Raw genomic sequence first — 24,342 nt, forward strand, 5'->3', positions numbered from 1 at the left:
GCATTCCTATAGAAAAGTAGCATAGTGGGGAAGACCAAAAAGTTGAAGCTGATCTCCAAAGTATGGAAGCCAAAAGAAGCTTAGCTGTGCATACAAACTACTTTCTCTATACAGCTTTTGTGAGAAGGAAATGGGGAAATTAGAGAATGAGAATTACAATTCTGCCATACTGTTCTCAGTTGCTGAGTCAGTCAATACTGCAAAAGAAATATAGGAGCTGAAACAAAAATGAAATGCTGATGGTGAGCTCAAATTTCCATTAATTATAAAACAATGTTTCTAATTATAAGTGTGAATGGTAATGTTTCAGTATAAGCAAGCAGTGTACATAAAGAAATTTATAGTATTTTCCTCCCTATCAAGACACAAAACCTGCATCCATAGACATTGTGTCATTAACAGCTAAAATATATAATTGTTAAATGTTTATATTGTGCTCAGTTCTATAAAGTCAGTGAAGTCCTTGCCAGAAACAACTTATGTACTGGAGACCCCAGTCTTGGGAAGACTTACACACATACTTCAATTTACATCTGAGTTTGACAGGTCAGTTGACTTGTGCTTAAAATAATGCATGTATGTATGTAAATCAATGCACAATTGCATTTTTAAGACCAGATTTATATTGTATAGGAACCACAACACTTGGTTATGTTTGCACATTCTAGTCGTACGGCAATACAGAGAGTGAGCATATGCAGTGCCTTTACAGAGAAAGAAGTCAGCTGACACTTTCATGGGTCAGAGCCAGGAATTCCTGAATTCTGGAATAACAGATTTATCTTCTGTAAGTGTCGCATGGATTAATTGATGAATGATTGAAAAGCATTTTAATGTTGAAACCCACCAGAAATATTTTATACATAAAACCATGTTAAAAGGTAACAAATGAAACAGTAAAAAATTAAGACGTTAGCATTGAGATTGGCTGTGTAACCTTAACTTGACCCCACTGTGCATGCAACAATATGATACAGTCTATACTTACATAACACTGCATTCAACAATATGATACAGTCTATACTTACATAACACTGCATTCAATCTTGCATTATATGATTGTACCTGCTATGAAGTACACAAGTTAATCATAGATAAGTTAACTAGCTAAAACTACAATTAAAGTTTTTTGATCCAACTTTATTTTTTTAAAATGAAGGAGTGTTAACTTTAAAAAGGTTAGACTACAAATATTCCTTGCAACTGAGGATGGGGAAGAAAGGGGGGGAACAACTTACCAGCAAGTCAAAAACTTCATTTACATCTTTTCCACGAATCTCAATGCCATTAATCTCCAGAACTTCATCCCCTTCATGTAATAACCCACTCTTCTCTGCAGCACCACCTTTCACTATTCGGCTAATGACTACAGAATCCATTTCATTGCGTACCGTAGCACCCTATGAAAAAGTGCAAATAATCAGAACTTTAAACAAATATAAAACTCCTGGATATATACTTCAAATATTTTAAAACACTGGATAAAACATTCACCATTCTACAAATGACATTCTCAGATGAACACCTCTAACTAAAGCTTTGACTTAAAAACAGATTTTCAGTTGTTAAAAGCAGGAAGAGGCGCTTCTGCTCACTGATTAAAATTGAGCTGTACATTATGACAGATGAATTTTTAAACAATTTTTCCAAATATTTGTTTATGTCGAACATCAATATCACAACACAACAAAAGCAAAAAATGCAGTTTTTGGCACAGGATTAAAACTCAGTTTCAGCAAATTTTGATACTGCCTTCTGATTAAGTTCTAAATGGCTGCAATTTAGGTTTCAGTGTTAAAATAAGTTAATATAGCTTCAATATAAGAAGTGTACCTTAACCATGAACATTTGTCATTTCACAAATAAAAATTAGTATTAGTTCTCAAAGTTTAAATAGCACAGCCATGATAAAATTCCAAAAAAATTAATGACAACCTGCAAAAGAGTAAAAAATTTGTATTTACAACTATAGAGAGACAATATATCTCAGATAATTTTAAAACAAGAGTTAATACGACAACTTCACCTATCGGAGAGGCTGAAAGAATAAAAGTAAATTCAACAGGTCTAGTCTCATTTTCTTTCAGGGCAGGCATCCGTTGTTAGAACAACAGTACTTACCAACGGAATATCTCGAGCTTTTTCAATGCGAACTATTTTCACTGTCTCACCTCCATACAGGCCAATGTTTTCATAAACCTTTTCATTTGCCACTGGTTCTGGCTGCATTTCTTGCTCTGCAACCTTATCATGAGCTAGTAAAAGTGCCTAATGTTAAACAAAACAAAAATCGCAGTTTAAGAAAATCATGTCTTTCATACTTGCATGAAGCATAACAGAAATTCACTGTTAGAAGTGCACTAACCAGGATATCCATTAAAAACCAGTGAACTGTGCAAATTATCTAGTAAAAGAATTAAAAAAATCCTAAGGATTATCTAGAATGTTCTATCGCAATGGTATGATTAAGTTTTAATTATACTAACTCTTACTGAGAGGCTGATATATTCCTCATCTGCAGAATTCACGTTGTTGTGGAAACGTGCTTCACAATCTTAAATTTTTGAAAAGTTAACATTCTAAGCCCTTATGATTAAAAACAGCAATGCTGGGGTCAGACCAATGACCATCTAGCACAGTGTTTGGTCTTCCTGACAGCTGCCAATGGCATGTATTTCAGAGGAAATGAACAGATCAGAAGAGTAATTAATCCAGCTGGCCATTCTCAGCTTCTGGCAAATGGAGACTAGGGAATTTTCAGAGCATGATTTTGCTTCCTTGTCAATCCCAGCCAATAGCCATTGAGGCACCTATCCTCCTTGAACTTAATCTCTTTTTTGACCCCGTCACAATCTTGGCCTCCACAGTACCTTCAGGCAAAGAGTTCCTCAGGTTGGCTGTGCACTGTGTGAATAAATACTTCCTTTTGGGTGTTTTAAATCTGCTGCCCATTTATTTCATTTGTTGATTCTTAGTGCTTGTGTTAGAAGTAGTAGTAAATAATGCTTCCTTATTTATTTTCTCCACACCAGTCACGATTTTATAGAGCTCTACCATATTCCTTCTTAGACATCGCTATTCCAAGATGTAAGTTTCCAATCTAATCAATCTTTCATTATACAGAAGCTGTTCAGTATCATTAATCATTTTTGTTTTCTTTTCTATACCTTTACCAATTCCAGTACATCTCTGAGACAGGGCAACCAGATCTGCATATAGTATTTAAGACGCATGCACACCATGGATTTATATAGAAGCAATATATGTTCTGTTAGCTTGTTTGACTGCTGCTGCACACAGTGTTTTTTTTCAGAGGACTACCTATGACTACCCCAATATCTCTTTCATGAACAGTTACATGTAAAATAATGGGGCCTAAATTAGGCGTATGATTGGGATTACATGTTCAAATGTGCACTAGTTTCCATTTATCAACACTGAATTTCACCTGCCATTGACTGACTCCTGTGGTGCTCAGGAGGTGCCGGTGCCTGCACCTGCTCTCGGTGCTGGGAGTCCTTACGCAGCACAGTGGCTGATGGCGCTGGTGCACTTTGCACCAAGGAGGCTCCACTCTCACCTCCTATTGGAGACTCTTGAGGCTTAAGAGATGCCTCCATTAAGAGGACTTTAAGGTGTTGGACCCTATCTTTTAATTGGACAGCGATCATGCAAGTACCCTTCCCCCAAGCAAATCGAACAGGCTGAATGGGGTCACTTTTGGGCATGTGTTTGAACATGCCTTAAAGCCTGAGGAGCCAGACATTCCCCAGCGCCATGGGGGACGGAAAGCCCTGCCTCGGCTATTACTTAAAACACTAACTATCAAGTACTAAACCTACTTACACTTCAAGAACTATTTATGCTACAATAGGCTACTAGCTAAAGATCGAGCAGAGAAAGCAAGAGCTCCAACGACCAACAGCATGGCGAGATGAAGTGAGTGGTGGGTTGGTGGTGCATGTATTGGTAACCATATCAGAGCCACTCCAACAGGCACCACACCAACCCTATGGCTACTGGCTAGGGCAAAAAGCCTCCGGCAACTGGGTGTGCGCGGGCGCACATACAACTTGGAATGGACATGAGGCATCACACGAAGAAGAATCAATGGCTCTTAGGAGTCTCAATATCCCATCTGAGTTAACATGTAACACCCGAAACCTAAAGATGACGATATGCCAATGTGCAGATCACTGAACACACACTGATAACATAGAATGAACTGATTTTGTCATCATTAGAACAAATACAGGGGATGCTGTACTGATTGTATTCATTTTCAGACACAAATAGAAAACCCTCAATTTTAACATTTAAAAGTGTCACTGTATTTTGATGATTTTCACTGAAGCACTGCAGAAATTGGGGACTGTCATAAAATTTAAGAGCAACTTCTCAATACAGAGGGCCTTGTTCAGAGTATACTATTAAACATATATTTTTTAAAAAATGTAGTGACATTTTAGTACAAAGGGGCCTCACTGTAGCGGTCTATTAAATTTTTGCCAAGAAGTGCAGTAGAAGCTGTTTTACCTGTAAATTGCAAGCAACGCACATTAACCACATTCTTCTGTAATGGATAACTACAAATTCCACCCGTTGTCAAGTCTTGTTTGTACAATAACAATGTGTGCTGCAATTTATACCCAAGGTTTCACACTCCTCTGCACTTCCAGAACACTTCTGGGAGGTAAGTGGAGGAAGAAGTTGAGAAGGAAAAGGAACATTTTCCCAATTAGAAGATCTCACCCCAGAGTCTCCAGGCTTCAGTAGTCACCACAAAAGAACAGCAAAGATTTCCCCAATAACAGCCAGAAGCAAAAGAGCATCATTATACTCAGTGAAGGCCCTTTATCCAGCCAACATTTCCGTAGCTCCCCAACACCAGCAGCCCCGCTCTCCTTTTAAAATCCATCTGACCTCTGGACATTGTTTTGCATTTGATGAACGGCTGTTTGCCCTGAACTTACTTTAGGTGTTTCCTGTCACAGGCCTTCTGTAGCCAGCCTCACTCTTGCTCCACATATGTCTATCTCCCTGTTCAGTTTGCATACCATACTAAGTATATGTGAAGACTGGTGAGTGGCACTGAACCCCAACTGCGCATTTCATTTTAGTAGTAAATGTCATTAGTAGCAGAAGTCAGAATTTTGTTCCCCCATGAAACACATTAAGTTTTCATTTTTTATCACGTGGACATTTTCCAAATATACTAGGAACACTTGTTTTTAGTCTTAAGAAAAAAGTCTCAAACCAGTGTTTTTAAGGTATTTGTAAGAAATAAAAGATATAAAAACATTTTTAAAAATGTACATGGTTCATATTGCACAGTACCAGCTTTGTCCACTTTTACCTGAATGTGAGGGGCATTCAGCAAAGCACTAAGCTCCTGCCCATCTTTCTGGTGACTGGGTTTCAAAACACACTGTACCTAAAAGAGAAAGAACAGTGAAAGTCTGCTTTGCATAGCAGGCTAATTTAGTTCTGACTAAAGTATAATTAAGAAAGAAAATTAATTGTTTATTGAGATAAAGCAAATCCATGAATTTGTTACTCTGCCTCAACATATGAAAAACTCCCAAATAGTAAGACATTTATGCAATGAAAATACATAAACTATGCTAACATGTCATATCAGAACTATTCCTCTCTATCTAGGCTGTTATTCAGTACATTAGAGTAACTTAAGCAGAGACTATTGACGGGAACTAGGCTACCACAAGGAATGAATAGAAGATTAAGATCTGTAGAAAGAGGGAAGTCAAAAAAATTAAGACACGCACACAAAAAGGTAGCCGATTTACCATGTAACAGCAACCATTACAGACATTTCAAAGACACCCTCCTGGGTGACTCACGAGTTACAGAAAATCCCAGACCATTGAATTGCTAAATTGCTTAGACTCCTTTTCCCTGGGGGAGGAAGATGGTCTTACTTTGTCCAAACTGCTGTTTCCATTAGCAACAGAAAAACAATGATTCCCTCAGACACTGATAGAGTCATGAAACTTCCTCAGCTGGCTCTGGAAAGTCCATGTTGGTGGACAGAAGGGAAGAGGGGATGAGAGGAGACGGCTTTTTTCTTTGCAACTCAGGATGTCAAAAAGCTTATGAGGAAATATGTACATTTCACACTATCCTAATAGCCAGGTCCTGACCTGCCGTTAAGGGAAAGATGAAGTAGAAAGGACACCCTTATCTGGTAAGGAGGCTGAATGGGGTTCCATCTAGGACCCTTATTGTAAGTCTCATCCTCCTCTGTGAACGTACAAACACATAGGTTCAGAAACATTGATTTTAAAAAAAAAAAAATCAGGCAAAAGTGACTTTTTTTTAAAAAGGACAGAGACTTCTCTCTTCCACTTTTAGGATAGTCTTTCATCCTCCACTCTTGCTGATGACTTAAAGTGGCAGTAGAGGGTCTTGTATCCAGAAGATCAAAGACAGGAAAAGAGAAAGATGACTGGTCCACAAAAACAACTGCCAGAGATAAGAGGTCACAGTGGCATTCGAACATTCAGAGAAAGGCGAGAATGGGGAGCATGTGGCCAACACAAAAACGGAGGGATGATTTATGACTGGGAAGTTAAAAAAATAAAGAGTTCTAACCTACTTAGGACAGATCAAGTAGATAAAAAAAGAGGGTGTGAAGTGATGTCAAAAATGGCACCATTTGTTTTCCCAGTCATCGGTAACCTGGAAGAAAATTATCTTGAATGCTTAGAGATCAATGTCCTAATAAAAGTAGCAGAATGGGTATTGGTTCTTGTCTGCTACAGTGCACCAACCCACACTTTGAAACAGGCTGATGGGTTTTATCTGTCTTTAATGTGCAAAGAAAAAAGCTGTGAGATCATGGAGGACTCAAATCTGAGTGACATGTTGGAGGACTGATGATGTCAATGCTAAAACATTTTTGAAATTACCAAATATTACACAGGACAATTCCCTAACTAGAGATGTTCCAGCAAAAATGGGGAAATTCTATATTAGACCTCATCTGTCAGAAAGAGGAACTGATTGCATATCCAAAAATTAATGGCCGCTTACATATTAAACCTGATATTTGTAATGTGAAGACAGAATAAAGTACAGATCAGTAACACACACAATCATTTCAAAGTGCTGAACGTACTTCACAAAGCTGAAGAAAATTATGAGCCAAAACAGCTGGGAGGAATAATTTTAATCAGAATAACATAAATATATGGAGATATACATCTCATAGACCTGGAAGAGACTTTGGGAGGTCATCGAGTCCAGTCTGCTGCCTCCTCACTTTTTTTTTTTTTTAAATCTATTTGGCCCCTAAATGACTGAACTCACAACTCTGGGTTTAGCAGGCCAATGCTAAAAATCACTGAACTATACCTCTCATCCACATGGGAATGATAATTAGGAATTGTTTATAAACACTTTAGCAGATCTGCAAAAAAGCAACAAGCCAAGGAAGAAAGCCAGCTTGATTTAGACATTGACCTGGTTTAGAAGAAAAGTGAAGGCATCAGGTTTAAATTGAGTGTCAGGTGCTATCAAATGGAATTCCTTTAAGGATTGCCCTGCAGTCAGTCCACCATTGCAGCACAGTAAGTACAGTTGGCAGGATGGTACCAACCTTTCCCAGGTGACCTCTGGATGAGGAATAAGACAGGTGCCAGCCACTGCAATTCCTCAGGCATTTGTTGAAGTCTCACAGGTCCAGAATGGGCCAAAGACCACTCTTGATCTTTGGCATTAAAAAGTACCAGGACGAGAACCCCTTGTTCCTGTACCTATGAGAAGCATCTTCTATAGCACCCAGCTGCAGCAACCCTTCTACCTCCTCTGTGAGGAGATTCTTGTAAGATGGGTCCCTGAAAAAGGATGGGTAGGAGGGGGTTGGGAGAGGAGTAGAAAGTAATTGGATGGTATAACCATTCACCACTGTATTGAGCTGCCAGTGGTCCAACATTTTACACTGTGAGGATAAAAAGATAGGTGGAGAAAAACTGAAATAGACAGATCCAAAGTATATAGTCTGGCACACTGCCCTTAGGCACACACTCAAAATGAATGCGTGTTCCCTTGTTTTGTGTGGGAAGAAACCTACTGGGCAGGACATGGAGTCAGATGGCTTGGGTGCACTTGTAGCCCCTATTCATCTTGTGGGACGGCTCCTACTGGTGTTGTCTCCCTTGTCCCTTAGATGGCTGCGGTCTGAATGGCTTTAGGGCTGTACATACCCAGTCAAACCCACGAGTTTTCAGGATAGTGTGGGCGTCTTTTAGCCCATGCAGCTTACTGTCCATCTGCTCTACAGACAGAGCCTGGCCATTGAAAGGGAAATCCTGAATCCACTGCTGGGCCTCGCTGACAGCTCATAGAGCATCAGCCAAGATGTCTGCTGCATGGAGATGGCTGAAGCCATAATGAGAAACAGCATCTGCTGTGTCTGAAGCTGCCTGGAGGGGTGCTATTGCCTCCTTCGGGATCACACAGAATTTCTTTTTGGACTCTTTGGGAAGTGAAACTTCAAATTTGGCCATGGCCTGGCACATCTCATAATCATAGCGGCTAAGGGGGGCTTTGTGGTTTGCCACTCCCAACTGAAGGCTGTAAGACACAGTCAAACAGATCCTTGAGTTTTTATTTTTGGGCATAGCCACAGGTTACCCTACCTCTCTGTATTTAGCAGCCTCAGTTATGAGAGAGTTGGGGGCTGGATGAGTGTAAAGATACTCATGACCTTTAGCTGGCACCGGGTATTTATACTCAGTCCTTATTGAAATGGGGGACATGTAGGAGGGGATTTACCAAAGAGCATAAATTTCTGAAATCCTCTAGTGGAAGTGTAATGCCACCCCAGCAGGTGCTGTGAAGCAAAAGATGTCACAGATCATGCCTCTGCCTGGAGCACCAGGCTGCAGTGACCTTCTTCTTTAGTTCCTAATGAGGCTTAGTATCAGTGAGGAGGACCTATCATGGTTTCAAATGGCAGCAATGAGGATAAAGACAGTACCAAGGGATCTATGATGTCTCATGTTGGTCCAGAAGGCTGTTACCCCGGGGTCCCTATGGGCTTGGGGGTGTTCCCACAGGAGCCCACCACCTTCAGAAAAAGTAGAGATATTGAGCTGATGGCCCATCCAAAGCCCTGTCACTGACTGGATAGCCTGAGATGGTTGGTTGAACCTCTAATGGTTCCATGGGTGTCAGTTCTCTGGCCACTGGCCTTGGGATCAGCTGCAATGCCAAGGAGGTTGGTGGTATCACTGGCACTGGGGCTTATCCTGCTTTCAGTGACTGTTGCTCAGTGCTGGAGTTGGAAGCTGAGTGAATACCATCTGTTGACCATGTTCATGAAGACTGGCACTCTCTCTATGCAGTACCAACAGTTATGTCTCAACACAGAACTATTCGATCAAGATTAGACATTTGTCCATGATCTTGGGGACCCCTGGTGTTTGGCAGATCGGCAAAGGTAATCTGCCAATCTATAGTGACACTGCTTGACCAGTATTAGGATCTAGAGCAAGCTGGTTACTGGGAGGATCCTCCTGACTGTGGATATGCATGTCTTGGTGACAGGTTTCATCAGGTCAGTGATCAGTTGCTTCACTCACATCATCAGTCCTGTGATAGGTGCCAAGGCACTGGAGACATGATGGACAGGTCTCAATACTCTTGCTGGGGAACATGTGTAGATCTGTGCCAGGTTACTAGAGAGCTATGCCTCAAATCCCACAGTTGAGGCCTAGAGTCCAGAGATTAGAGAGGACTTTGCTGAGCTTGCCTCCCTATTTCCGAGGTGTGATGGCTCTGTGTGGGCAAGCACTGTTGGGATGTCACCTGTGATGGGGAGCAGTGTCCCAAGGTGCATTTGCACCAAACTGGGGTAGTGCAAAAGCCAATGTGGGTGGCACTGGTAGTGCCAGAATTTCCTGCATTGCCTGCAGAGCTCTGCGTGTTGACAGATGGCTAGTTGACAGAGGTTTTTGTCACTGTCCAGTGTGGTGGGGAAAGGCTCAGAATGGGCTACACTATTTGACTTGAGCTGGGCCCCATATCCCTGATGGAGGTGTTGAAGCACCCATCACAGTTCTTGACCCTCCTATGGCCCTCTCTTTTCTTCTATGAGAAGCGGGAGATCGTCTCCATGCAGTCCTCTTTGACTTTTTGGTCAGAGCCAGGAAGGGGAATTGGTGCTGGTATGAAAACGGCACTGGTGAGGTGCTCAGCAACAATGCTGTGGTGCTGCCATCTGGCCTCTGCTCTGGTGGCAGAGCTAGCACTGACTCCATCAGGAGTGCCCTGAGATGGCTCTCTCTCTCCTTTTTGTTCATTCGAGGTTTAAATGGATTCACAGATGCAACATTTGATGCACGTCCCCCACTCTGACACTTTAAACAACTACTGTGGGGTCATCAATGGGCATATATGGACATTGATTGCAGGACTTAAAGCCATGGGATCAAGGCATGCCCTGTCCCTAGACTGAGTCTTGTTTGAGATTAAGTAATAATACACTAAGGGATAACTATTTTACAGAAAAAGTCCGTAACGCTGAACAAAGTGAAAAGGCCAGTCACTGCAGCACTGTCACCGGCATCAAGAAGGAACTAAGGGTGGGAAGAGCAAGTAGTGCCCCTTATATTGCCACTCCAGAGGACACCAGAGCCAGTCCCCTACAGATACCACTAAGGAAAAAAACTTCTTGCACCCAAGTGGTAAACACACACACACATAATATGGAATGCAGGCTGGCAAGCACTCAAAGAACCATCATGTTTCTTTGTCATCAAATACATCATGAATTGGATCAAACAGCCCTCTAAGCCAAAGGAATTTCTATAAAGCCAAAAATATGTAAGCACAATGATCCTCCTACAATAATAACATAAAAAGTCCAAAAAGTATATAAAAATGTTAACACTTTTTTCCTAAGCTACTGCATGATGCATACATGGAACAGACAGATTTCTGTAGTGCTACATCTGTCAAAAGTTGGAAACGGGGACCGTTAATTCAGGTAAGCTATTTATTTTGGTGCTGCACATGAAGACCCACAGACACTACTGCTTCAAAAAGACTTCATGGCCACGATTCCTTATAGAGTGGTTTTATGTAGGTAATGTCAGAAATTAAATCTTTTTGCACTTTTTTCTTGTTTGAAGAATCCAAGTTAACAATTTTTGTGCATTGTGTTTTTCTTCATTCAAACTGGATTCCTATTTAGAACAGTTTTGTAGCTCTCTAAAAGCTTTCACTGTGTGTGTTCAGGTGAAATGCATTTCTCTTGTCTACATATTTAGTACCTTTATACTGCTTTTGGAAGATTTCATTCTGGTAAATATGACATGCAGAACATGTGTATTGTACAATCTTTTAGATTATTATGCCACAGATAACATCTACAGATGTGAGAATATTTAAAAATGGGGAAATTACAATTCACAGCTGACTTGCTAAAAATGACAGATCAAGCCAATGGCAGTGCTAGCATTAAAACTCTAGCATTTATGTTATTTTCCTAAAAGCGCTAATCTGCATTGCCTTTTATATTTTTATAGGAAAAGCCAGACAAGATTTTAGTTCTGAAGTAAGGTCTGGTGTGCATAGCCATATTCTGTATCTTGTTTAGTGGCCTCTTATGAACATGTAGCAAGAGTAACTTTTCTAGCCTCGTCATTGCAGTTAATAGATATCATCCATCACATTTTTCCACCTCACAAATAATTCACAAAAAATGTGCCATATTAAAAAAAATTCATTTTACAGGTTGAAGTTCTCTAATCCCATACCCTTGGGACCTAGCATGGGAGATGGGATGCATGGGAGAATTTGCCAGACCACAGGAGGTCAATATCATCTAGCAGCATTACCAACACTTCCACTGCTTCCTGGACTCAAAAGACATCTAGGGGTAAACTACAGCTAAATAACAGCACAGAACACTGAGAGCCAGGACTAGTGGCTGGAAATAAACTATGGGACAACAGGAAACTTGGCCACCCCCTAGATAGTGGTCATCCAGCTAACTAAAATCAAGCTAGATTACAGATGTTGCCAGACAACAGAGTTCCCTATTAGAGAGGTTCAACCTGAACCAAAAAAGATTTACTTGTTTGAGAAACTGGTTTGAAAATGTAAAAAACAAAATAAAAAAAACCCAGCTAATTTTAGCTCACATAGGTGCAACAGAGCCATTAATGTGCATGCCATATTATATGGCAAATTGAGAGAATGTTTCAAATACTGAGGAATAGTTTAATACAGAACCAACAACTTAGTCTTAACTTCCATTTTAATGTAATCTTAGGATATGTAAATTTTATATTAATTAGTAAATATCTGGTTAAGCACAATGTTAGTCTAATTTAATTGTTTGCATATATTTGGTCTTGCAAAAAAATTAAAAATTGTCAATCTTTGAAGCACTTACAATTCATCGCGTGTAAACAGAAACAACTTAAGTGTAACTACTCTAGTTTTAGATAGAGATCTTCTAATGCACTCTTTTTATATTCTTTTCTATGCCAAAAATTATAAACTGTACTGCATTTGATACAGCGTGAACTTTTAGACCATGTTGCCCTCATTCTGACCCCCATTTTTGTCAATTTTTACTGACTTTAAAATCTATTTATTTACATTTGATATTTAAACACCTTATTCAAGAGTCAGATTGAAATTTTAGGAAGTTAATCTCCACATTAATTACTCATGCCTACATGCTTTATTCAGCCTTTTAATTAAATTAAGGTGTCTACAAAGATAAAACAAGATTTGCTGCCCAGTTATCAGAGTTCTATATTTGCTCCCACGAACACTTCAGCTAAACTGTTAAAACTAGCAACGCAATTACATGAAGGAATTCTAAAATGTTCTGAAAGATAAAACCAACAAGCCATTCAATTCTGTAAGAACTGCAAATTTAAAACAAGAGTGAACAAATAGTAACAAAGTTCTTACAGAAATTTCAGTTCATCCACATTGCCCATACAATGTTAATGTATGCATTCAATTGCCTAACGAGTAATTCAAAATATGTACAATGTGGCAGATAAAAATATATTAGTATAAAAGCAATTTCGTGATTTTTTTCCAATTCAAATGCATAATTTTAACCACAAATTAACGTAAGGTTGTTTTAATTGCCTGTGTGTTCTTTAAATAAAAAAATTCACATTCACACACATCTGCTACAATCTGAAGTTGTGCAACCAGATCCCAATAGACTGCAACATCTTTCTGTTAGATATACACTCATCCCTCACTATATGAGCACAATTCGTTTCCAACTTTCTGCTTGTCGGTGAAAACTCTTAAGAGGGACACTAAATTCCCATTAAAATACACGTAAAAGTCTCTGATTGGTTCCTAGTGCTCCTAACTCAGTGAAGGAGTGGCAGTGGGGCACCTGGCATTGGCTACTGTCGGCAGACAGGATACTGGGCTAGACGGACCTGTGGTCTGACCCAGTATGGCTGTTCTTATGTTCAGCATGTGGCGCTGCTTTTAAAAGGTAAGTGAACCTTGGGTTGGGGAGGGTTAAAGGCTGGGGGCAGTTTGGGGCCATGAGTTGGGGGGTGGTGGTTAAAACCTGGTGGTGGGTTGGGTGTGTGGGCTGGTGGGGGAACGTGGGGGTCAGGCTGCTGTGGGTTAGGTCTGCAGGGCTGGTGGTGAGGGGAGTGGTCAGGCTCCACGGGGTAGGTCTGCAGGGCTGTTGGGGGAGAGGGGTCAGGCTTCCACGGGTTGGGGCTGTGGGGCCTGTCCAGGGAGATGGGGTGGGGAGTGAGGCTGTTGCAGGTTGGTGCCATGGCGGGAGGGGAGAGTGTAAGGCTGATGAGGGCTGGGGCTGTGGTGTCAGGCTTCTGCAAGTTAGGGCCGCGGGGCCAGCGGGGGTGGGATCTCAGGCTGCCACGGGGCCAGGGTGTGTGTGTGTCGGGCTGCTGCAGGTTGGGGCCGTGGAGGTGTGTGTGTGTCAGGGTGTCACAGGTTGGGGCTGCAGAGCTGGTGGGGAGGTCAGACTATGGCAGGTTGGAGCCATGGGGAGGGGGTTAGGCTCATATTAGTGGGGGGATGGTTCACTCATCTAGAGAACTAAGAATATGTGTCCTTTGTTTTAAAGTACTCATTTACCGAGGGATGACTGTACAAAAATCTGACTTGTAGAACAGTGAAGTTACATATTTATGATGTTCCTCCACACCAAAAAACTACACAACTCAGCAGCTATGTAGAAAACCTAGAGTAGGTACAGCATTTATGAGTGTAATTCCTCAGTAAGGATAACACATCAAATTAGAAATTTGATTGCACACAATGGACACCAAGTGAACTTCTAATTCTTACTGTTAGTTTGTTGTACCACCCCTCCTTGTGGTTTGTATCTTCAGGATCCCTTCAGAAAAGAGAAAACCAACCTGGTGGATTTTGTGTGATCACTCTCAAGAGAATAAGGTTTTGGGACTAGGTGAGAATTCTTTTCTGGTTCACCTCAGTGAGTGAAGACAGCTTGGCATGCATCACATAATGGCCTGGCCTGGTTAACTCAACTGTTCAGGTACAGAATCAAACAAATTCCTTTTTCAGGGCTCTGTTGCTTGTCACTACCATGATCTTTTAAGAAAATCCAGAGAAGAGAACCTATCTGAAAGTGACGAAGTCCAGCTGTCAGTCTGAGAAGGTTTTAATAAGTCCACCATCAACACTTTACAGAAGACATCATTTAAGCCAGCTAAACCAAAAAAATCTTCCCTTGTCAATGTCAGACACAGAAACTCCTCTTAAATTACTGGTTCACCAATTTCAGCTCTAGAAATGGGTACCCTCTTTCATCCTCATCACTCCTCCTACATCAGGCGTGTCCAACCCGCGGCCCTGGACAGCACTTAAGTAGTATACCTTTTCTGCTATTAAATTTATTACTTTGAAAAACTGAACTCTTACCCCAAAGATATTTCATTCCTGAATGTAATACTTAATTCTAGAAAAAGTAGATGCAGTAATCAGTGACTATTCATATAGAAAGATCCAATTTATTTCCACATTTGATTACTGATAACTCAGACAAGCTTGACAAACATATAAAACTGAATATACTTCCAATGATACACACTAATTCAGGGGCGGGCAAAAATTTTGCAATGGAGCCACTCTATGAATTTTAATAAGTTATCATTGGCTGCACATTTCTACTATATTAATGGAGGGGGTGTGGTGTCTGGGACAGTGTTTGGATGCAGGAGGGGATTCTGACCCGATGCAGAGGGTTGGGGTGCAAGAGGGGGTGTGAGGTGCAGGCTGTGGCTGGAAGGTGCTTACCATGAATGGCTCCCAGCCAGTGGTGCAAAGAGGCACTCATGCAGGCTCCCTGCCTGCCATGATGCCATATCACTCCCAGAAATGTGTGACTGTTGCTGGCATGCCTCTGTGCGCCCACTGGGGACAGCATATCTTTGCACTGGCCACATCTACAAGCATGCCCCTGAAAGCTTTAAGAACAGTGCTGGGGGCAGGGGCAGTGTGCGGAGCTGTCTCCACCCCACCACAGGCATGCAGAGACATGGCAGCTGCGGCTGCAGCTTGCCACTTCTGGGCATGTTGTGGGGCCATGGCAGGCAAGCAGGCAGTCTGCCTGAGCATCACACTCTGCCACTGGAATTTTCATGGCCCAGAAAGTCATGGCAGGCTGGACAATTATGTTAGCACATACTTTGCCCACCCCTAATTACAAGTTACAAAACACATCATGGAGAGGTGTACTGTACCTACCTCTTGTGCTAGCTCTTGTGCATTGGTGATAAGAGGATACGGAGGGCTGGCTTTGTTCATGTGCACTGTGACAGCATTGTGTATCTTAAACGCATTCTGAAAATCAGTATTTTGGACAAGCTGTAAAATGAGAGAGATATCCTCTTGGCTCTGAGGGTCTACCAAAGTGTGTTGGATATGCTTAAGAGACGCTAACAGCTCTTCCACTTCTGGGGAGGGAAAAAATAAAATATGAGAGAGTTAGGTTAAGTTTATTATTATGTTATGAACATTCTAAGCGTCTAAGATTTGTACAAAAGACAGCACTTCAATCTTGACTGAATGAGCAACGATGCATGCCAAACTGTTCATCATTTAGTCCATTCATAAATAAACCTCACACTGAGGAGCACATCATAAAAAAGGGGAGGGAATCAATGTAATTAGGAGCAACAAAAAAGCTGATTAAAATATTTGCTGATAAGTTCCAAGTTTCAGCAGCAATTCATTCCTCAAATTCTTTCACTTCTCTAAAATAATGGTTTGCTATGAAAGAGTTTGATAAACAAAAGCCATTAATAGTACTGAGATTTTACAGTATGAAAAAATCTTTGCTAAAACTAATTTAAATGCTTTTTTTCCCCAATATTTAAAAAGAGACCACCTTATGGCAAATACAATCTTCTTCACAGAATCACAATATTTCCATTAAAAGCTTTATTTTTGTATTAGGTACATACATGCCATTTCCTCTCTATGGAGTTTGTTTTTGACAAGAGCTAAATTAAAAACCTGAGTAATTCTGAATGTAAAGGCCTGAAGACAGGGAGAAAAGTAAACAGCATAGAAAAATTCTCTTACCACACTCAAATTCTGTTAAGTTTTTAGTGTCAAAGTAGGCAAACAAACTGCAAATTGCTTTACCTATTAGACGGTGAATTCTACCTGGAACACACATTTTAATCAGGTTGAAAAACTTTTAATATTACATCTTTATACTTGACTACATTTGTTTTCTGGAGAGTGTTTCAAAGGTTAAGAACTCTTTGCAGAAAGCAGAATTTTAGATCAGTTGCAAGAATTTGATATTTCAAATATGTAGTATTTAAAACTAATCTTAATGTTTTCGTTTTGTGTGACTATGAAGAGCTAATTAGTTTGGTTACAAAAGAAAGTGGAACTAATCCAGCACAGCAACGTTCTCTAACAGGCAGCTGAGGACTGAAGTTGGATGGGGGACAAATAAGAAGGCAGCAGCGCAATATTCCGTATTGAATAATCACTTACCTAAGGATGATCTGAACAGAAAATGAACCCCATGAAGATATATTAAGACCTGATACACACTTACAAGCTAAGTCTGCATGAATATCATAGCTGGAATGGATGTAGCTTAGGTCTACACTGCAGTGGCTCAGAGAAACTCTCCTGTCAATTTATGTTACATCTCATTCAGCGGAGAATTGGAGTTGATGGGACAGTGATCTGCAATAGATTTAGCAGATCTTTCCTGGTGGACTAATCGCCAAGCACCAATCCCCAGTAAGCACAGACATACCTTAAGACGATAAAAGCCTTCGTGGAAGAAGCCTTCCCTTTTTTGAGCTTAAGAATTAAGGAATTTCTGCCTATTCCCCATTGGACATCTTCTGCCTCATGCATTTCTCTGTCTTTTGGGGTATTCTAACTGCACAACTCTTGGCACTCCTGGTGAGCAAAGCCCAATCTGATAAGTAGGGTCTTGGACATGAAAGTGTGCATGCATGTGTACTTTTTTGCCTGTGACACATGCCTGCTCCTTATCTTCTATTCGGAAATGGTAGTCCCTGCTGTCTAAATGCTTTAAAGACTCCTTTTTGTCCTAAGTTCTGATGAGGATTCTGACTTGAAGGCTACAGAATCTGGCACTGAGAGAAGCTTAGCGTCTTTATCCAATAAGGAACCAGCAGCAATAGAGAGTCTGTTGGGTTTTATGAGAAAGCTGGCTCTCGAAATAAGGTAACTATGTTTCTGGGCTGGGGTGGATAAGTTATTCTAGCTACAGAGGAAGACAGAAGAAGGGAAAGCTATTGCATGAGGGTTGGTATTAAAGGAGCGTCAGCTTTCCTAAAGTTCCTCTGAAGTCTTGTAGAGCTGCAGTGTTGTAAATTTTGTTTAACTAGAATGGTGAGAATGGAGATAAGTGATATCAACTATGAAATGGAGGCAACAGACCTGCATGAAGGTGTTTTGGGGGAGATTCAGGCAACTGTCCTTGTGAAACAGAGGCATTGTGCTGTACCTTTGGACCTTGAGGAGCGTGTCTAGGATTACAAAGGCAGATCCTTGCAGGAAGGGGCACTTGTTTGCAAAGCACAGATCAAAGACTCCCTGACTGTAAGGAGGTCACAATTTTATCCTTTTTTTGACCTTGGTGTCCCCTTTACCATTAGGGAAAGGAGCACACTGCAGCAGTTGCACTGGAGTACAGCACCAGCTATCCAGTCTCACCCCTGAAAGATACCATGGAGCATAGATGGATTATAGTAATACTCTATACTTCATGCAGGAGGGCAAATGAACATTGGAATAAAAGGTTTCTTTAGATAATCAGCGTCTCAGCAGAAAACTGTGGTGCAGCTATTTAAACAAACATGCTCCTGACTTCACAATCCCATAATGGTACCTCGAATTTGTTCTTTACTATTCCATCCAGATCAGCTGGCAAGAGTATCAGCAACAGAGCACTATCAAATGGCAAACCCCTTGTAAACTGAGGGATATAGATCACCAAAATGGTGAGGTGACTGGTTCTCAGGAACTAAAACATTTGGACTCTCACAGAAAAGTGAAAACATTCAGGTGCTACAGTATGCTGTTTTTCAGACATACATGTCCCATTAGCTGTGCTATATACCTAATTACACTCAGCAGTATGGCTCTCATTTTGCCAGTTGGACACTAGTCAGACAAACAACACCTAAATACTGTGTAATTTGCTTTTTCAAGTTTACTTTATTCCATCACTCTCTTTCTCTATTATGTAACTTTTCCTCACACTTCTATTTATGTTCTCTAAAAGTTTCTTTTCTCTTTACAAACCCCAAAGTTCTTCTCCCATACAGGCTACACATGTACCCACCTGTGCCCACTTCCTGGTCACCCCTACATTCCCCCCACTACTGCAAGAGCAGACTGTTGCCATCTCCCCTTCTTCCTAACTCCCTACAAAGTCTTGAACCGTGTGTGTCCATCACCTCATGCATGTGTATTAAAGGCCAGAATCCTACACAGTCTGTGTCACACAAAAAAGAAGATGGGAAGATAAAGGAGCAATAGCAGTTGAATTAGGTGTTCCCCCAGGGCAGGCACATTTAAAAGACAGATGCTAACACAAACATAGTATTTTCCCAGCTTCTCATTTGTGAATCCTAGATTTCATAAACCTGTGTTCAATATATCTAACATCTAGCTCAGCATTTCCCAAATGAATTTGGCCACAGAACAGTTATGGCTGTGAGATATATGAATGGACTATATTAATGGAACACACACATTCTGGTCAGGGGGGTGGGGTGGGGGAGTCAGACCAAGAAAGTGCCGCTTGGAATGCTCAAAAGTTGATTTAAAAGAGTTAGTCTTTTTATATATGTTTTGTTCTTTGTAAAATAACAGCTAAGACAAAAATCTGATGTCCTTCTGATAGGACAGTTGGCATCCCTATCATTCAGTTTAAAAATTCAAAATTAAATACAAACCCAAAACAAAACATTGATATAGCAGCCAAAAGAAGGATGGGTTTGTGTCATTCTTAAGTACAAAAACAGAAAGGACTAAATTGTTCAAAAAAGCACTGTCCTTTCTTAAAGCTTAAAAACATTTAATAAAAAAGAAACACAAAACAAATTAGGCATGGAAAATATTTTTCCATTTTGTGTTTTTATAAATGTGTTATTTTTATAGAAAACTACTGGAAAACAAAAATAAGTAACACTTGACAACTTTTTAAAAGGGAAGAGTGCTTCTGCATCTGTTTCAGGTTGCATAGTAACTATACTATTATGAATATGTTATAAATATTAATATACCTTAAATCTACATATTATTCAAATACCTTAGTATTTTTGATACACACAATTTCTTACTTAATATTTTAGAAAAAAACACCACTAGCATTGAAATGTTTTCATGGAACACAGTTTGGGAAACACTTATCTAGCCCATTCCCCAGTGTTTTGCCAATGAGAGATCAGTCTATTATATCCATTCCAGCCACTGTTGAACAGTCTTCAGTTATAAATGTTTTCCTTAAGAAAAAATTACATACTGTTTAATAAAATTAAAAATCTCTACTCACAGATAAAGTGAGGCTTCTTTTGGATTCAGCAGGTCCATTACAGATCAAAGACTACTTCTCCACCCAAATAATTCTTGTTTTGTTCCCTGTTTATGAGAAAACTTGCAGTCTTCCCTGCTGGTTTAAGAAATGGCATGGAACCTATCTGAGCACTATGTAATGTGTGTATTAATCAAAAGCTTGGCAGCAGAAAAGATATGCAACTGCAGGGGAGGATTCCTGCTGTGGTTTGACATGTTTGCTGATTAGCTGTCTTGTTATTTTAAATACAGGTTGCATACTACATCTCAAAAGCGCAGTATGAATAGGAGCTACAATATTACTTGAGACGTGTTGCTAATCTATGCAAATTGCCTATGTCAACAGATTAGTTTAGTTCACATTCTTTTGGGACATCTAATTTTCACTAATTCTCTTCAGTACATGGACATCATCTATGGTGCTTTCTAACCAGAATTACATTAAAATCCCAATATACTGCCTTGCTTAAATCTCTGTATATCGGCTGGCACTTAAAAGGCAGAGTATATAAAACATTCTGTACAAGAGAAAATAGGTTTATGTTAACTTGGCCAGCATTGCTATTTGTGCCCAGCACTTCTTCAGTTTCATTAGCATTTAAAAAAACCCTGTTAAAATACTGATCCACTCTTCCTGCTAATTTTAGTTACTAAATGATAAGTTTAATATTTTCCTTGTATATTAACCCTGACTAAAACTGGCACAATGATCATTTAAGGATTTTGGTTATTTGTCTTTACAACTTATGACAGTGACCCGCTCCTGGACAACAGAGTTGAGGCAGGAAGAGGCTGAGCAGCATAATGTGGTGTTCTTAGCAGATTACCTGACATGAAGTGTTTAACATATCTATTTTTATTTAAACTTATTGAGCACAAACCTGATGGCAACTGAAGCTATTAAGCTTAGCGTGATAGTCTCTGAAAGGCAGACCTTTTGTTGAAAATCTACATAATGCCCATAATGCTCTCCCAAAACTCTCTATCAGATCTGGTGACTTTAAAATGTCATCGACTGATAGAATCCTAGGGCTGGAAGGGACCTCAGGAGGTCAAGTCCAGCACTCTGTCCAAAGCAGGATCAACCCTTACTATATCATCCCAGGCAGGAGTTTATCAAGCCAGGACTTATAAAACCTCTGGGGGTGGCGATTCCACCACCTTTCCAGGTAATGCATTCCAGTGTTTCACCACCTTCCTGGTGAAACAGTTTTTCCTAATATCCAACCTCCTACTCAGTAACTTGAAAGCACTGCCCCTTGTTTTGCCATCCCTTGCTACTGAGAGAAGCCTGTCTCAATCTCTTCTTTAGAGCCCCCCTCCAGGAAGCTGAAGGCTGCTATAAAATCGCCCCTTATCCTCTTCTGCAAACTAAATAAGCCCAAATCCCTCAGCTCCTCCTCGTAGGTCATGTGCTCTAGCCCCTTAATCATTTTCGTTGCCCTCCACTGGACCCTCTCCAATGCAGCCACATCCTTTCTATAGTGGGGGGGCCTAAAAATAGTTGCAATACTCCAGATATAGCCTCACCAGTGCCGAATAGAGGGAAATAACTTCTCTAGAGCTGCTGGAAATACTCATCCTAATGCACCCCAATAGTGCTTTTTGCCTTCTTGGCCACAAAGGCACACTCTTGGCTCACATCCAGCTTTTCATCCACTGTAATCCCCAGATCCTTTTCTGCCACACTGCTACTTAGCCAGTCAGTCCCCAGCTTGTAACAATGCTTGGGACTCTTCTGTCTGAAGTGCAGTACTCTGCACTTGTCCTCCAATTTATTTTCTTCAGATCCTCCAATTTATGGAAGGAAATAGTGAAGGAGACATCAGACACAAACGGCGCTGAAACCATGGCTATTGATGATGATGATGATGATGAATCCTCCAATTTATCTAGATCACTCCGGACTCTATCTCTACCCTCCAATGTATCCACTCATCCCCCTCCCTTAGTGTCATCTACCAATTTGCTGAGGGTGCAATCCATTCCCTCATCCAGGTCATTAGTAAAGATGCTGAACAATACTGGCCCTAAAACCGATCATCGGGACACTCCACTTGAAACCGATGGCCAACCAGAGCTGTTGATCACTACTTGTTCGGCCCGACCATCTAGCCAGCCTTTTATCCACCTTGCATCCATTTATCCAATCCATACCTTCTTAACTTGCAGGCAAGAATATTGTGAGAGACTGTATCAAAGGCTTTTCTAAAGTTAAGGTATATCATGTCCCCTGCCTTCCCCATATCCACAGAGCGAGTTACCTCATCATAGAAGCTAACTAGATTGGTCAGGCGTGATTTGCCCTTGGTGAATCCACGTTGACTATTCCTGATCACTTCCCCCTCCTCCAAGTGCTTCAAAATGGATTCCTTGAGGACCCCCCCCCACCATCATTTTTCCAGGGATTGAGGTAAGGCTGACCAGTCTATAGTTCCCTGGATTGGCCTTCTTTCCTTTTTTAAGGATGGGCACTATGGATGCCTTTTCCCAATCATCCTGGACGTTTCCCAATCTCCATGAGTTTTCAAAGACAATGGCAAAAGGCTCTGCAATGACGTTTGCTAATTCTCTCAGTACCCTTCAGTGCATTAAATCTGGACCCTTAGACTTGTGTATGTCTAGCTTTTCTAAATAGCTCTTAACCTGTTCTTTCCCTACAAATGTATTCTTAAATTAGGTTGGGGTTTTTTTTCCACCCAGAAAGCAAACTATCATGGAACCACAGAATCACAGAATAGTAGGACTGGAAGGGAACTCAAGGGGTCATCGAGTCCAGCTCCCTACCCCAATGGCGGGACCAAGTACTGTCTAAACCATCCCTGATAGACATCTATCTAACCTGTTTTTAAACATCTTCAGTGATGGAGATTCCACAACCTCCCTAGGCAATTTATTCCACTGTTTGACCACCCTGACAGTTAGGAACTTTTTCCTAATGTCCAACCTAAACCTCCCTTGCTGCAGTTTAAGTCCATTGCCTCTTGTTTTATCCTCAGAGGCCAAGAACAAGAAGTTTCTTCCCTCCTCGTTATGACACCCTTTTAGATACCTGAAAACCACTATCATGTCTCCCCTCAACCTTCTCTTTTCCAAACTAAACAAGCCCAATTTTTTCAGCCTTTCTTCATAGGTCACATTCTCTAGACCTTTAATCATTCTTGTTGCTCTTTTCTGGACACTCTCTAATTTCTCCACATCTTTCTTGAATTGCGGTGTCCAGAACTGGACACAATACTCCAGCTGAGGCCTAATCCGTGCAGAGTAGAGTGGAAGAATGACCTCTCATGCCTTGTTCACAACACACCTGTTAATGCATCCCAGAATCACGTTTGCTTTTTTCGCAACAGCATCACACTGTTGACTCATATTTAGCTTGTGATCCACTATAACCCCTAGATCCGTTTCTGCCATACACCTTCCTAGACAGTCTCTCCCCATTCTGTGTGTGTGAAACTGATTGTTCCATCCCAACTAGAGCACTTTGCATTTGTCCTTATTAAATTTCATCCTTTTTACCTCAGACCATTTCTCCAATTTATCCAGATCATTTTGAATTATGACCCTATCCTCCAAAGCAGTTGCAACCCCTCCCAGCTTGGTATCATCTGCAAACATAACAAGCGTACTTTCTATGCCAATATCTAAATCATTGATGAAGATACTGAACAGAACCGGTCCTAACACAGACCCCTGCGGAATCCCACTTGTTATACTTTTCCAGCAGGATTGGAGAACCATTAAGAACTTCTCTCTGAGTACGGTTATCCAGCCAGTTATGCGCCCACCTTACAGTAGCCTCATCTAAATTGTATTTGCCTAGTTTTTTAATAAGAATATCATGTGAGATCGTATCAAATGCTTTACTAAAAGTCTAGGTATATTCCACACCTACCGCTTCTCCCCTATCCACAAGGCTCGTTATCCTATCAAAGAAAGCTATCAGATTGGTTTGACATGATTTGTTCTTTACAAATCCATGCTGACTGTTCCCTATTGCTTTTCCACCTTCCAAGTGCTTGCAGATGATTTCTTTAATTACCTGCTCCATTATCTTTCTGAAGTTAATTACCTGCTCCATTATCTTTCACTGAAGTTAAGCTGACTGGCCTGTAGTTTCCTGGGTTATTCTTATTCCCCTTTTTATAGATGGGCACTATATTTGCCCTTTTCCAGTCTTCTGGAATCTCTCCTGTCTCCCACGATTTGCCAAAGATGATAGATAAAGGCTCAGATATCTCCTCTATC

General features: G+C 40.7%; 1 protein-coding gene across 2 annotated transcripts in view; it reads right to left on the bottom strand.

Annotated features, from left to right (window-relative positions):
- PALS1 (protein associated with LIN7 1, MAGUK p55 family member) overlaps positions 1-24,342 on the bottom strand; it is a 136,684-nt gene that overhangs the window by 33,516 nt on the left and 78,826 nt on the right. For both annotated transcript variants that reach the window (XM_074997224.1, XM_074997223.1), the window contains 4 exons: positions 15,760-15,968; positions 5,357-5,434; positions 2,122-2,268; positions 1,239-1,400 (listed from right to left, as the gene is read on the bottom strand). In XM_074997224.1, the coding sequence (XP_074853325.1) occupies positions 1,239-1,400; positions 2,122-2,268; positions 5,357-5,434; positions 15,760-15,968 (596 nt within the window). The remainder of the gene's footprint in view (positions 1-1,238; positions 1,401-2,121; positions 2,269-5,356; positions 5,435-15,759; positions 15,969-24,342) is intronic.

The sequence above is a fragment of the Carettochelys insculpta genome, chromosome 6 (genome assembly GCF_033958435.1).
Source record: "Carettochelys insculpta isolate YL-2023 chromosome 6, ASM3395843v1, whole genome shotgun sequence".
In the NCBI taxonomy this organism is placed as follows: domain Eukaryota; kingdom Metazoa; phylum Chordata; order Testudines; family Carettochelyidae; genus Carettochelys; species Carettochelys insculpta.